The 15949-nt window shown below is 48.4% G+C and overlaps 1 protein-coding gene across 1 annotated transcript; it reads right to left on the reverse strand.

The window, feature by feature from the left end:
- Window positions 1-2096: 2096 nt before the first annotated feature.
- SLC7A14 (solute carrier family 7 member 14) lies at window positions 2097-15413 on the reverse strand. The gene is made up of 7 exons (XM_041467830.1): window positions 15110-15413; window positions 9805-10041; window positions 8287-8504; window positions 6245-6391; window positions 5147-5355; window positions 3747-4624; window positions 2097-2587 (listed from the first exon to the last, which is right to left on the reverse strand). The coding sequence occupies exons 1-7, from the start codon at window positions 15411-15413 to the stop codon at window positions 2265-2267; spliced, it is 2316 nt and encodes a 771-aa protein (XP_041323764.1). The 3' UTR covers window positions 2097-2264.
- Window positions 15414-15949: the final 536 nt, after the last annotated feature.

Consider the following 15949-nt stretch of genomic DNA (forward strand, 5'->3'; position numbering starts at 1 on the left):
GAACAGGCTTTGACCCAACAGGGTGCTTGGGCATGAGTTCATGGCTCGGCAGATGCCCAAATACCGTGTGGAAGCAGGACGAAAACGACTACCTTGGGTGTGGTACAAGAACTGGTAGGAAAATAGCATCAATCTTTCTCCCTGAAAACACACAGCCAGACCTGCGAGGTGCCATCTCTCTTGGGTACTTCTAAGGCATCAAGGATGAGAGCAGCCAAGCATGGGTGGGTGGTGACCGTCACAAGAGGAGCTCAGTGCTGTCGCAGAGGTTTCCTGAGCTGGCCCGTGAGCGGTGCACATTGCAACAGCTTTTCAGTGGGACACACTCAGGATTTCTCCTTGTAGAAGCGTGGTAGGGGTGGGCAGCAGGAGTCAATGCCAGAGCAAAGCTTACAGGTCCTTTAGCCAAATCCTCACTCCCACCCTGAAGATGCTGCAGAGGCCAAACTTCCGTTGGATTGCCTGGAGCACTCCAGGTTAAGATTTGCAGAATTGGATGTTCTTCTCCACTGGGAAAAGGACTGTAGTTTGCCACTGTTTGAGACAGGAGCTGGATGGATACTCTTGCGGCTCCAGGCAGAGCATCTCCGTCAAGTCCTTGCATCTCAGGAGTGATGGGGATGGGCACAGGTCCAGGCACCTTTTGCACCTGCTTGCCTACAGAGGGTAGCAGGCAGGTGTTTTGGGAGCCTGAGTCTCATCCAGTGTACCAAAGCATTAATGATTCTCAATATCCACGAGGATATTTCCATATTGGAAATCCTTCCCCTGTTGACGTTAAATTGTACGCTGGGATGCCAGCAGCAGCCCGTGGTACTGGGGTTGGTCTGGGCTGCACTGGAGACTCTGGGATGGATCCATCTGCAGCCTTCGGCAGCTGGGGGGAGGATGGGAGCTGCTGCCTGATGGGTTTTGGTTACTGTTTATTCAAAAACTGTTCCTCCACCACAGTGTTTTACATGAAGCATGATGGGCTCCACAACTGGACTTGCTGATATGCACTATTGACTGACAGTTCTGTGGGGACACAGGCAGCAGGGAGTCTGATGGCACTTCTGGGGGCCATGGCCATGTTCAGGGGGTTTAACATCCACCTGCTGACCACCTCTGCCCCACAAGCCACCAGCTCTGTTTGGTTTCAGACTGAAGTACGGACACTTACGGAATGAGCAGCATTTCAGTGTTTTTCATACAGCACCTACCAAGCCAAGGTCAAAACCAGAGAATATTGTACAAGGTGCAGACGGCAGTAGGGAGCCAGATTTCAGCCGCCAAGTCCTCTCTGCTTGCTACCCGTGGCCCAGCTCTGCCCAGATGTGGTTGACCCACGGATGCTGTCTTGTGAGGGCATGGATGGGTGTCTGGAGCACTGAGGACAGAGTGAGCACTGGAAGGTGCCCAGCAGAATGAGGGAATTTTTGTAAAAGACACAAGGTGGTGGAAGCAGTGCCCAACCTCAAACTGGTGATGCTCAGAGGAATGTTGACCATTTGTACAAAGAGGGTTGAGCCAAGAGTGGGTCACAGCCCTCACTGTGACCAGGAATGGGATCAGGCTCCCAGCCAAAGATCTGGGGTGTTGGGCCATGCTAGGACTTAAAGGATGGACTGAGACATTAACTGATTTTGAATAACAGTATTGGGGTTTGGGGTGTGGGGATGGATGTGGGGGAAGCACTGCTCTGTGCAGCGTGCCAGAACGGGCCATGGAAACACTGTGTGATGGAGCCAACTATGCACCTCTGAGCTACTCCCAGGGACGAGTGTGTCCATCTCCATTTTGCACCTACCCACCTCTCTGTGCCTCTGGCTCAGCTATCATTTCTAGGTGGATCAAAGGAAAAAAACACACATGCCAAGAAAGTGCCAAAAATTTTAGAGTGGCATCCCCCCGCTGCGACCATTGGGTGGACATTCCCCAGGGACAATTTGACTTGTCCCCTCATGTGGCTCCTTCCACCTCTCAACACCCTCCTGGTTTGGCACATCTCCCACTCCGCTGCCTCCACTGGTGCAGCTGGTGCTGGGAGATCAGCCAGTGCTGGGGGATCAGCCAGCATTCACCAGAACAAGACCCGACTGGTGGAGCTGGGACGGGCCAAGGGCAGTTTTGGTTCGGGGTCAACGGCAATCGCAGAGCGCGTCCCGAGTACCAGAGGTGAGCAGGGCGGTGGTGGAGGACCCGGGGAGGATGGGGCAGGATGGGGGAGCCACGGGGACACTTCCTCATTGCCTGGGCGGCGCGGCGCCCCGCTGCCCGTCCCACTACTCGGGCGAGTAGTCCAACTCGTCGTTGGCGATCAGAGCATCCGACGGCGGTTTGTGCCGGCCTTTGCTTTTCGACCTGCCACTTGTCCGATGGCTTTCCTTGGTGCCTGCCATTTGCTGGTATGAGAAGCTCTTGTCCTCAGAAGGACCCCAGGCTGGGTAGCTCTCGCCCTCGGGGGCGAAGGAGAAGCCGTCGTCCACGGAGAAGGGGTCGACGTCCACGTCGTAGCGCTGGTAGGTGCTCTGGTGCAGGGCCTCCTCCCGGGCGCTGATCTCCAGCGTGCTGTTCCACATCCCATAGCCAAAGTAGATGAGCAGACCTGGGGTGGGCAAGAGGGAGAGGGTTGGACCTCAGCTACTCACCAACCCCGCTAACCCCACCTGATTTCACCTTCCTGCACAAATGCTTTCACTGGCAGCAAATATATCCAGACATCTGATTTCCAGTGGATCATGGGATTAACCTACATCTGCACAGAGAAATCCAGACTCCACATGCCATGGACTAGCCATGGAGGACTAATCTCTGCCAGAAAAACCAATGGGATGTCCCATCCCCAACAGCCATGGATGGGCTGGTGGATCTTATCACACCTAATGCAGTGGTTTAATTGATTAGTTTCCACTGCTGGTAGCTCAAGAGGTGTTCATTATACCCACAGAGGAAAGAGCTTAATCACAGCAGATTAAATTGATGCTTTGGAGTAATATTTTTTTCCAGGTAGAAGGGCTTTCCCTGGATTTGCAGCTTCATGTGTTGACTTCAAGAGCTTCAAAAAAGCACTGAGTATGTCTTCTCCAGCCCAAAAATGCAGATGACAGCCCCTGCCCAATGGCTCAACTTGGAGGAGCTATGAGATCTGCTTTATTCTCTTGCGCTTGTGGACTAAGTGGATTGCAAAGTAAAGCACTATGGATATGCTAGACTCCTGGTTATGTGTCAGAAAGCCTAAATGTGAGGAAAAAAAGGATCCACAACAGAGTCTGTGAGTCCTAAGATGCCCCTACCCCAAAGATAAGAACTTGGGCTAAAAGGAGATACAGTCTACAGATCTGACTTTCCCAGGGCTTCTAGGATTGGGCAGCTCTGGACTTTGGAAAAGCAGTGCTGAAATACTGGTGTGGGCTGCTGAAAAGCTGAAGTGGGTGACAGAGCAAGAAATCAGGCTGATTTCTGTACAAAACCTGCCTGTGAGGCAATTTGCAGAACCCGCCTACTTTGCATCAAAAAAGCCATCAAAATAGTCACCTTTTCATGAAACTGATGTTTTCTGGAGGTGTAATTTTCTATTTAGCTGTGGTTCAGGGGCTGGATAAAATCAGATTTCTAAAAACTTTAGGATGGCAAGGGGCAGATGAGAAGGACTGGGTATTTCCCAGGCATCAGCCTATGCACTCTAATTAGGGAAGTTGTTATTATCAACACCCTTCCAAAAGAGTGTCAGTGAAAAAATTAAAATAAATGAACCTGGGACTCACCCACAAAACACCAGACAGCAAATCGGATCCACGTGACTGTGGAGAGCTTCAGCATGAGATAGATATTCACCAGCATGGCGAAGGCAGGGACGAAGGGCAGACACGGGGCCATGTAGGGCAGCTTCTTGGGGTTTTCTGGCTGCTGCAAGATCACAAACACCAGCACAGCGATGAGCAGGACCATCAGCACCACCAGGAGGACAGCCCACCAGCTCTGCTCAGAAATGTAGTCTGACCCAAAAATGATGAAGGAGCAGAAGATGAACATGAGGACAAAGAGCAGGAGCACACAGGTGGTGACCGTGTGGCCCGTGGCCGCCGTCGGGCGATCCATTTTACCCGGCAGCCCGAGGTGGATCCGCATCGTGTAGTACCGAGGGCCAATCAGCTTCTTCAGCTTGATGAGATAGATGTTCTCAGACTCATCTGCCTCTATCCCCGAGGTCATGTCGACGGTGCCGTAATTGGGGTGATTCACGTTGTAGGCGGATTTATCGGATTTCCCAATTAGCATCTCGTTATCTCCTAGCGACGGCAGATTTTTTGCCCCACACGTGTTGGTCGGTGGGCCAGAGAACTCCTCTCCTTCGCTCCCAGGAGAGCAAGCTTCCTTCTCACAGTCAGCCAGGATGCCCTCCTTCTTCTTGGTGTGCTCCTCGGAGAGGAATTTGACGAAGCCGTCGATGTCGCTCTCGGGCTGGTACCGCAGGAGCAGGACGCAGACGGACACCAGCGTGTAGGCGAGCAGGGTGCCAATGGACATCATCTCAATCAGGTCCCTCAGGCTGACCAGCAAGGAGAGCAGAGCTGCCAGGAACCCGGACACGATACAAGCCACGACAGGGGTTTCTGTGTAAGAGCTGACGTGGGACAAAAACCTGGGGCACAGAACAGTCACAGAAAGTTAAAATCACAGAGGTTTCCTGTTGCAATAACCCTTCCCTGGCTGCAGGGGACAGTCTCAGGGATCCCTTCAGGTCTTGCTGCTTTTTGGAACTTTAATTCCAGGTGGGGAATGGCAACACTGCTGAAGTTGAATTTGGAGTTAGATCTGGGTCTGACCAGCTCTGCAAGGAGCACTTGGATACTTCCCAGATTTTATCCATATAAACTGCTCTCCTTTGCAAGTAGCTCTTGAATTAAACACTCATCCCCACATAATCAAAATCTCTAGGTAACAGCACCAAATGAGAAACTCTAGGGTAGACTGCTTCCTGATATTTTCCCCCCAGGACAATGCTTTGGCTTGTGCCCCACTCTGCACCCACCTTGTCTGTGCATGCCCACTGCTCCCTGCAGTGACAACACTGTCAGGGTGTTGGGACCCCCAAACCCTCCAGCACAATTTCCCCTCAGATCCCAAGAGGCCAGAAATAAATGCCAGCATGGGTATGACTGACCTGAAGAGCAGCCCATCACCAGCCATGGCGTAAATGACTCTGGGCATTGGGAAGAGGGAGCCCAGCAAGCTGACGGTGAGGCCGGCCACGGACCCGATGGCAACGATGAATTTGGCTGCATAGAAGCCATGGACCACGAACATTTCCATCAGTGGGGACTCAGTGTCGATGGCATCATAGGGCACCATCAGCGTGAGGATCATGCTCACCTGGGCAAGGCAAGAGGAGCAGGCAGAACAGGGGTGTCAGCATCAGCACTGGGGGCTGCTGGGGATTCTCAGGGTGGAGGGGATGTAAAATGCTGGAATTAGGTCTGTTTGCACTTTGCTGTAGGGTGGTTAATCCCAAAAACTTTGGAGTCTTAGTATCTGCTACTCAAAAGCAAGAAGGGGACGCTTGAACCTCGCTTGAGGGGTGATGCAGGAATCAAGTGGGACTGGTGAGGTTGGTGGGACTGGCAGGGTTAGTAACACTCACTTTGGCTGCATTCCTGTGTGGGAAATAATTCTGGGGCAGACCCCAAATCCAGATTGCATTGCTTGGAGCAGCACTCTGACCCTATTGGAGTCAAAGAATTTGTTTTCATGAGAAGCCCAGTCCCATGCGGGAGAGATGAGTTTCTTTGAAATGATCAGAACAGTGTTTTTTTTTTCTTTCATAACTAATTTTTGCTCTTTTGCAAGGACAAACTCTGAGCACAGGCATGCTTTTATTGGGGTGCAGAGCAGTGCAATCTCACACAGCCATCCCTGCCTATCCTTCCCCTCACTTGGATCCTCTCCCATATCTCCAGCAGAGGCAGTGCTGCTTTTCCCAGAAACACGGAGAAAGGATGCTGCAATGCTGCTGCTCCTTCTTTGCTTCTCTCCTGGGTGCAAAAATAGCTCTGGACGGGGATGAGAAAAAACTGCCTGCCACCACGTCCCTGCAGCTGGCAGAGGGGTCTTGTCAGGTGACAGGAGCCTGGGGACAAATGGAGAGGAGCCTTGGCAGGCGCTGTGCAGGTGCCCAGAATGACTCACATGGTACATATATATATATATTTACATGCACATATACATATTTATGTACACTCACACCTGTGCAGGGACTACTTACAGACACATAAGCTGTCAGGCACGTGACGAGCGAGGCTGTGATGGCGTAGGGGATGGAGGTGTTGGGGTTCTTCGCCTCCTCTCCCGTGGTAGCGATGATGTCGAAGCCAATGAAGGCGTAGAAACAGGTTGCAGCCCCCTTGAGCACCTGTGGGGAGGATCAAACATCTGGGTGCCAGGAGGGAGGCTGGCACCCAGCCAGGGAGAGGGAGCTGAGCAAAAATGGAGCAGCGCTGTTGTGCCTTGTCTGAGCTAAAGGGTGAGTGGCCACAGGTCAGGGGATGTACACATAGCTCTGGGGACTGACCCTGGGAGCACCCCTAGCCCACTGATCTGGTCTGGGGAAAAGATTTCAACCTGTGCCCTGAGCCATGGAGGCATCTGCAGCTCACCCCACAAACCTGCAGTGCCTGAATACGCTGGGAGATCCTGCCAGTGTCAGAGGAGACAATCAACCAATTTCAGGTTTGCTTCAACAATCCTCCACCCCAAATCCATTTTTATGAGTAGGGATCTGGAACATGTTTGCATGTTCTGCCTTAGCAAGATGTCTCATGTGGCAGCAAGATCCGCTTGCAGAGGAAGCAGGAGAGAGCAGCAGCTGTCAGATGTGAGCCGCTTCCCAAACAACCTCTGTTTTGCTTGGAAGCCACAGACAGGTTAGGAGCACACATTGGAGCACTTGGATGAGGAATTATTTGTACTGTTTGGTTATTTTTTTAAATGTGATTTTTAAAAATATACAATATTAGCGAGGACATTTATAGGAAAGGAATGCTGGAGCAGGGTGAAGACTGCCTGGCTGATCTGGAGCTGTGAAAGCCTTGGAGCTTGCTGGGTACCACCTGTCCATCACACCTCTGTCATCTGAGCTGTCTAGTGATACTGCACACAGTAAAACTCACCTCTTTCAGGGGCTGCCTGTAATTATCCTTTTAAAATATGCCCTATGCTGTTGGGGTTCTCACACTTGTGCTCGGTGATGGATTTACTTTTGCAAACAACTTGTGACACAGTGCACCTGAAAAGGATGAGACCACCCTACTGAGTTGTTTTGTGTTTTGAATATGCATCTATCTTTTAAAACTACTTTTTTTTTTTTTTTTTTTTTTTTTTTTTTCATGCCAAGAGATATTTGGTGTACTGAATTGGAGCAAAACAGATATTTTCTGTTTTCTCTTTCTCACTCCTGTTGCATGGTATAACAACCCAAGTGCAACCCAAAGGTAAATATGACCTCTGTTCTCAAGTAAGCCTCAGAGCTCTTCTCCTCACTGTTGTTCTCTGGCAAAGAGGTATTGATTTACTGGAGGAAGGTGCAGGGACTGTATGGCAGTTTGGGACCCTTTCAATAACCAAGATTTGTGGTTTACTTTACTTTCTTGCTTATTTTTCTGCACAAAACCCCAATGGAGTTGAACAGTGTAAATCTGAGAAATTATCTTGGGTTTAGGCCAGCTGAGATATTTTCAGTCTCTGTTCATCCTTGGATAAAAACCAGTGCAAGCAAGCTAAAAAAGCCAAATATGTCCAAATTCTCAGTAAGCTTTGAGGGAACATCCATAAAATAAGTACTGGCAGGTGGCATTATGAAGTGCTCAAAACAAATACTTGAGAACATTGTTGTTGAAAACCAGCCAACAAAAGTATCTCCCCGCTCCGCAGAGGCTGAGACAGCTCTCTGGAGTGCCCTGTCTCAGATAACCACAGCATTTTGCTCCATTGCCTGGCAATTAATTTCCTTGGGGATACTTCCATGTGGAGTTTGACTCTGCAGAAGGACATTTTGGAAAAGTTCTGGCTTTATGCTAAGAGGAGTTAGGAGATGAAGCATTGCCATACTCTTTGGGTTTGGTGGAAAGAGCAGGTCTGAATCCAAGCCTGCACTCCTGGGATTTGGAGGTCCCTGGCCAAAGCCCAGGTGGATTTAGCAGGGCTGGGTTCTGGAGGGTACAGCAGAATTGGGGTGTGTACACCATGAGCAAGGCTGAGTGTGTGGCAGCACTTAGGTGCTGTGTGTCCCTCTGTGCTCCCAGGACTTACCCCCGGCCATCCGAACGGCAGGAATTGCCCTTCAGCCCAGTTGTCACTTTTGATGTAGAACAGACCAGCAATCATGATGAAGACCCAAACTGCCAAGTTAATGACATTGAGCACGTTGTTCAGTCCCACTGAGTTCTTCACCCCCATGGCCACAATGATGGTGACAATGACAGCAATGACCAGAGCAAGAAGGTCGGGGTACGACTCCTCTCCTTTCCCTAGGTGAGAGAAAAGAGATGTGCTACTCTCCATCCACAGAATATCCAGGAACTCTCGGGAAGAGTTTTAAACACTTTTCAGACCTTGAAGTTTTGCAGAACTCTTTGGTCTCATTGCAAAAGTGGCCTCCAGAGGCCCATGTCTCCACTAGATAAAGTTGTTTAATTAAGGTGATAAATCTCGGTGTCTCAAGACACTGTTCAGACTTTTGGGAGAGCAGCAAACCAATGACTGTGTCCCAATTTGCATAACATGTATCTGCCAAGTACTCATTAAAAATCAATCAGCTATGAAGTTTTCATGACACAGGACAGCTGGCTGGTTTGCTTGCTGGTAGGATTCATGGACTGTTGCTGGAACTGCTGGTCATGCAGGACCACCACAGCCCCCAGTCCCCAGCAGTGCAGCAGACACCAGCTTGTGTTCTCTAACAAAATTCTGTGCGTGCCTCAAGGGGATCAAGCAGAGTGTTTGCACTGGGTGAAGGGTTTCTGTGCCGCCCTTACCCTCCGACATTCAACTATTTCTGTGCATGCATTCTAAATGCCAGCTCATCCCAAAGGGGCTCAAAGTATCCCATATCCCATCCCATCTCCAATCCTGCCTGTGTGCCAGTCTGCTGAGGCAAAACACCAGAGCCAGACAGACAGTAAATAATGAATGAAGCCTGATATCCATGTCTGACTCCTGATGAGCTTCCAATTACATTTCAGGCCCGAATTAATGGAGGTGTCTCTGTGTCACCATGATATTTTATGAAAAATTCCTTTGCCCAGGATTTCTTCTCCTGGGAAGATGAGAAGCCTCAGAGGAAAAAAACCCCCAATATTATCTGATTGCTTCTCCCTGTGTTTTGCTGCTTTGGAATGTGGCAGGCACATCTTTGATTGGTTCCATGTGAATTGTTCTTACTTAAAGACCAATCCCAGTCCAGCAGTGCCGGACTCTCTGGTCTGTGACGGGTTTTTATTATGCATTCTTTTCTAGCTTTCTGATGCATCCTTTCTCTATAGTCTAGTATAGTTTTAGTATACAATTTCTTTTAATATAATATAATATAATATAATATAATATAATATAATATAATATGATACTAAGCCTTCTAAGAAATATGGAGTCAGATTCATCCCTTCTCTTGTCCTGGGGGCACAATATAATATAATATAATATAATATAATATAATATAATATAATATAATATAATATGATACTAAGCCTTCTAAGAAATATGGAGTCAGATTCATCTCTTCTCTTGTCCTGGAGACAAACATCACCAACGCCTCAGCCCAGCAGGACGCACCCAGGCCGTTGAGCGTGCCCACGCTGTTGATCATCCAGCGGCTGATGGTGTGGTTGGCCAGCGAGTCAAACATGCTGCTGAGGGCGCTGGCACCCGCGGCCGTCCCGATCAGGTACTCCAGGATGAGGTTCCAGCCGATGAAGAACGCCACGAACTCCCCCACGGTCACGTAGCTGTAGGTGTAGGCAGAGCCCGTGGTCTTGGGGACCCGCACGCCGAACTCGGCGTAGCAAACGCCTGTTTGGAAAAGCAGGAAGAGGTGTAAGGAAAGAGGGAAATGGAAAAAGTAGAACTGCCTTGGTGCCACCTTCCCGGAGGTGCTAGCAGGTGTCAGGAGCGCAGACAACATCAGGAGCACTGAGACATCGCATGGTGACCCTCCTTCCCCTGTTTCTTGGCTTAAAAACCAGAAATATTTCCACTAGGAAATATTTCTGGGATTTTCTTTTTGAGAAGACACAGTTCAAACCAGCCAGATGTTTACAAGGGATCCTGGACCAGTGCTGCACGGTCTCATCCCAGAGGAAGATGCCACAGGAGGGCTTACAGAAGGGTACACCTCTCTCTGTCCCAGACTTCCAATCCCCAAACACTCATCCTGCATTACTGCTCTGCAGATCCAGGCATGAGCACTGTCCTGATCATCCCTGCTTTTGTTCATACCCAGGCAAGAGGAGTTTGAAGATGTCTTACATAGAGAACATAACTTATTTTAACACTTTAAAAAATATTTTATTTAAGTCTTCTAAAGAATATTTGCAAAACTAACTGTGCAGAAGAAGAAAAGAAAAGCAAAAAGAAGTATTTAACCGTAAACGTTTGGGAGGAGAATTCATCAGACTTCAATACTTTTTGAACTCCTTGTGTGCTTACTATGTCAGGATAATTTTTAATAAAAACTTGACCCTGACACGTTGATGTATTAAAACAACCATTAGCTTTTTAAAAAAAAATGAATGGATGTACTTAGTCTCAAATTCCCCAAATATTATTCAGGAGAAGTGCTGGAAGGGTCCTGCATGTTTAACACTGATTAGGCCCCTGCCCCAAAGACCCCAGTAAAGTTCATAATGGTGACTTGGTTAAGGCTGTTACTATCATTGAGTAAACACGTAGTAATTATTGAGCTCTCTATCAACTGATATTCTCCATTTAGAAGATAATAATTGCTTCAAATTTGCAATCAGTTTAGTACAGAGAGGGGAATGAATAATTTATAAAAATGTTATGAGGTGGCTGCTCTTCCTTAAGTGCTGTTTTTACACTGTACAAATACAGAGTTGTTGAATCTCTTAAGCTGAATTTGGTGGTGCTTGTTTTCTTGCTTTTGGAGGATTTTTATATTCCATTCACTGCTTAACTTGAATGTGGGTTGCTTTGCAATGGGACTCTTCAAAACTTGATTTCTGTAAAGCAGCCCAACGGGAGCCACAAGAGGTTTCCATCATCCATCCAGCCCTACCGACAGTCATTATTCAAAGCTGATGAAAAATGCATGCACTCGGCAAAGGTACGGCGTTCACAGATAACTACAGGACTGAATGATTTATGAAACTGGTGTTCTGACGAAGACAAGTATCTAGTTTCTCTCCTTGATGGCCTTAAAAGAAAAAAAAAATATATATATCTATATATATATATATATATACACACTCTTTCTTGTAGGCAGCTCTTATTTTAGCCAATGACAAGATAATGATTGAAGAAGATAGTTATCAACACACAACGATAATGCTAAAGCAAAGAAATGAATATGTATAAAATGTTGGAGTTTTTGGTTATTCTACTTGGATCCCAAAATAGAAGGACTGTTTTTCACTATGGGTTGGGTACAGCAATAGGTTGAGAATATCAGCATTAGGTGTCAGCATGTATTACACACAAACATATATATAATAGATACTAATATCTGTTGCATTTGCACTGTATTATTACTATTGTTGTTGTATTAATTTTTTAAAATTATTTTTTAAAAATAATCTAACTGCACAATAAAACTGTGTTACTCAGGAGCTTGAACTCCTTGGCAGTTCAAGCTATTCAGCACCTTGTTCCCCTGTAACCAGAGGAATGCAGCTCTCCCAGTGCTCCTGCACAGCCAGCCCAGCTCTGGAACTGCAGAGAGAGGTTGGGTACATCCTCCCTGTCACAACTGTTTAATTTGGAGACAGATTTACCTTCTTCCCCCCAGTCAAGAGTGTTTGCAATTTCTGAAGAAAACAAGACAACACAGTGGTTTTTTGAAAGACCAAGCATTCTACAGAGGATAATTTCTTTTCCTTGAATATCTGCTACCCTTGTGCAATTGGTGTGACAGTCATTACACTTGTTAATTATACAGTCACTGACATGGTTCAGCAGGACATAAACACAGCTGAGTGGTCTTGGTCCTCCCAAGATCCCACCCACAGAGCAGCCACTGGGCAGCACAACTGGTGGCATGAGAGCTGGTGCTTTTGGTGTGCTGGCATGGTGGTGGTTGTGATGTGGGTGCTGACCCTGCCACTGATACTTGGCACAAGGCTACACAGGAACCATGAGACATCCCACAGGGCACTGGCATGATGGCAGTGATGATTCAGGTGAAAAACAACTTCTGAGAGGGGCCTTTCAGCTGCTCTGGAGGTAACTCCAAATAACTCATGCTACCACACCAGAAATTCAGAGGGACCATCTCTCATCAACAAAGAGCAGCCAACTTATTGAGGAAGCATATTATTTTCATCAAGCCACTGAGCCTGTCCATTGCATTTCATGATCACCATGTGCTGACAGATAAAAGGCAGCTCCATAAAGAAAGTTTCCACAGAGCAAGGACTCCCATGTCTCCATCTCCATAAAGAAATCTTCCACAGACCAAGGACTCCCATGTCTCCAGCTCCATAAAGAAATCTTCCACAGAGCAAGGACTCCCATGTCTCCAGCTCCACCCAGGCAGCTGCAGGTGCAGCCCCTCAGCCCAGCCCTCATCCTGCAGCCAGCAGCACCTGAGGCACATGCTCAGCTCCCCTGTTCCATTGTGCATCCTGGCTGCTGCTGATCCTGTTCCTGTACCACCATCAGGTAAGAGTGTGGTACTGTGCTCCAAACTAGGTTATTGCTTTAGGAGAGAAGATCACTAAAGGGATAAGAAATGGGTGGTGGGAAAGGCTGTGGAGAGGGATAAATGGGTGAAAGCGGGGAATGCTGGTGGTCGCAACTGATGGCAGGAGCCTGAAGTGCACTGGGGGCTTTGTGGAGAGAAGCTGGGCAAGCATTTCTACTTGAGAGATGAATGAAAGGCCTTCTAGTGAGAGAACAGAAGAGATTGATTTGATTTATCAGTTCAATCAATTATAGTGTGTTTATGAGTACCCTGATGAGGTATGTGTTGCTTAAAACTATGGAAGGCATAAGTGGAATTTGTTGAGTAGATGAAATTGGAAAAGTACCTTTCTGAAACCAGGCTTAATAGTGCAAAGAGGCTTCCCTATGGCAGGGCTTCCCTATGGCTGTCTCCCTCGGAAGCCAGATAACGTTCTGGATGGTTTTGGTTTGTCAGTTTTTTAAAATATAAAATCCTTCTGGGCTCACTTTTGCAAGCAGTGGGGTTTGACTTAGTGATCTGTGATGGACAAAGCAAAAACTCCTTAAAGTCTGTTTGTGCACACTTGTCCAAACTCAGTGCCTGGCACACCAGGCATGACCACAACAGGAGAGCTGAAATCACATCCCCAAGGAGTCTAACAGCCCGTCCAGCTCCTGAATTCTTACTTGGCTTTACTTGCCAAAAAAGTGTTGCTGTTACAAACAACAGCAGCGTTAACGATGAAGTGAGGAAGCAGCCAAGGAGACTATCAAAACACTGCATCCCTCACAAAACACTTTCCCAGGGCTACAAAAGCAAGGGGAGATGAAAGCGGAGCGGGAAGCGGCGCAGGCTCCTGTGGGCAAAGGCGGGAGGAGCTCCTGCTGCGGGGCAAGGCTTGTGTCTGGGGTGAAAAAACCCCTTTTGGAGAACAGTGTGTTTTTGTTAGCAGAGACCCACCCAAACTCCCTTTGCTCTTGGTTTGCATCACTGCCAACAAAACCTTTACAGAGGAGAGAAAGCAGGCGGTGGGGAAGGAGAGACACTGATGCTATCTACTGCCTTGGATAAAAAACAAGCATTTTGGTTCATTTGTTGTGTTGGGCACCCAAAATAAACGTTGGATTTCGGTGCAAGCTCTCAGGTCTTGTTGTGGGCTTTGGAGAGAGCCTGAGGACTATCCCTAGCCTGTGCCAGGGTTGTGTCTCTGGGCTGCAGGGACATCAGGGCTTCAAACTCCCACTCACTTTGGTGGGATCTCAATGGAGATCTGCAAACTCCAGAGAAAGACCACGATGTGCTTCCACGTCTCATGACAAAAATCCAGAGTTTTGAAAAGCTGATCTGGGTCACTTTGCTGTGTTGGCTCTTCTATCAAAGCCTTTTGCCATTTGCTCAGGTTTCTTTATCCAACCCACAGACAAAAGCTGGATACCAGACTGACACAGCATGCAAAGTCCTCTGAGCAGAGAGAGCAGGAACATCACATCATCGTGTTAGCACTGATCTGGAAAGGACAAATGCCAGCAGTACTGGCTTCATGGAGAAACTGCAGCTCGAGCCATATGCTCAGCTGGGTTCCTACAGAGGAGATAGAATTCACCGTGTTTTCACTAAAATACATCATTTCTTTCTCCCTGCACATTTTTTTTTTTTGTTTTTTTTTTTTTGTTTTTTTTGGTTTTTTTTGTTTTTTTTTGTTTTGTTTTGTTTTGTTTTTGTTTGTTTTTTTTTGTTTGTTTGGAAATTCAAAGACTGACCCTGCATGAATGGGAGCCAATGAAATCAACTCCAGAACTAATTGAGGAATTTTTTAACTGTTAGCCATGTCAACAAAAGAAGCTGGCCCTGGTACTGCCCAAGCCACTGACATCTTTCCTGTTGGAGCTGAGTTTCCTACAAGCTCTCGCTCCAGTGCTGTGGCTTGGCCACACTCACGGCCTAGGACACACTCTGCAAAACTCTCAAATATCTCAAAAATATTGCCCACAGGCTGCATTCTTGTAGAAGCCATTGGCAGCTGATCAGGATAATGCTTGGCTGCTGGTTCCCAATACAAGGTTTGGCCTGATATTTTGGCAACGAGGGACAGCACACCCCATGAGCTGTGTGAGACCTGTGGGAAACGGTTTTGAGTTGGTTGGGAGGGTGCTGCCTCCTTGTAGCTTGTGGTGCTGAGTAAGTGTCTACCCACGAATGGAGAGGATGCAGGAAATGGCACATGACCCAAAACCTCACCTGACAAGATGGACGCGACGGCAGCGATGATGAAGGACACGATGACCCCGGGCCCCGCCATCTCCTTGGCCACCAGGCCGGACACCACGTACATGCCGGTGCCCACGCAGCTCCCGACGCCCAGGGAGATGAGGTCGAGGGTGGTGAGCACCTTGGCCAGCCGGGCGCCCTGGCTGGCCGCGGCCCCGCTGCCCTCCAGCATGGACTCCACGGGCTTGGTGCGCAGGACGCGGGCGCGCAGGGCATGGCCCGCCGCCCCCCAGGGCACCCGCCGCGGGTCCAGCCGAGAGAGGAAGCCACTCATGGTGCTGGGCTGGGCAAAGCTGGGCCACGGACGGGGTCAGCAGCACCCACTCAGGGCTGTGGCTGTGTCTCCATCCTGCGCTGGCAGCCCTGCGAGAGAGGGGAACAGAGTTTTTGACTGAAACAGCAGGAAAAAAAAAATAAAAGAATCAAAAGGGCTCCCTAAATTGGTTTTTGGTGGGCTCCGGTGCTGGCAGAGCTTTGCTTTGACCAATGCTGCTGGTGCTGTGGAGAAATCTCTTTTCCCCACCCTCAGTTGTTTTGTACAGCACCCTCAGTTCTTTTGTACAACAGCGATGCACTGCCCTCCTTTGTGTTCACATGGGTTTAGCCTCAGTCATTACCACAGCGCTACAAACAGCAGCGACCTGATTTCCTCCAAATTCTCATTACGTGGCTTAGTTGCTGCCAAAAGTGATGGTGGCTACATGTAACTGTGAGGTGCTGGTGGCCACTGGGCCCTGGTGGGGACAGAGTGTGACTCCGAGCCTGTAGTTAAGGCAAACTGGGAGAAAAGCTCAGCAGGAGCAGTGTGGG

The sequence above is a fragment of the Pyrgilauda ruficollis genome, unplaced genomic scaffold, assembly GCF_017590135.1.
Source record: "Pyrgilauda ruficollis isolate IOZ18807 unplaced genomic scaffold, ASM1759013v1 scaffold21, whole genome shotgun sequence".
Taxonomy (NCBI): domain Eukaryota; kingdom Metazoa; phylum Chordata; class Aves; order Passeriformes; family Passeridae; genus Pyrgilauda; species Pyrgilauda ruficollis.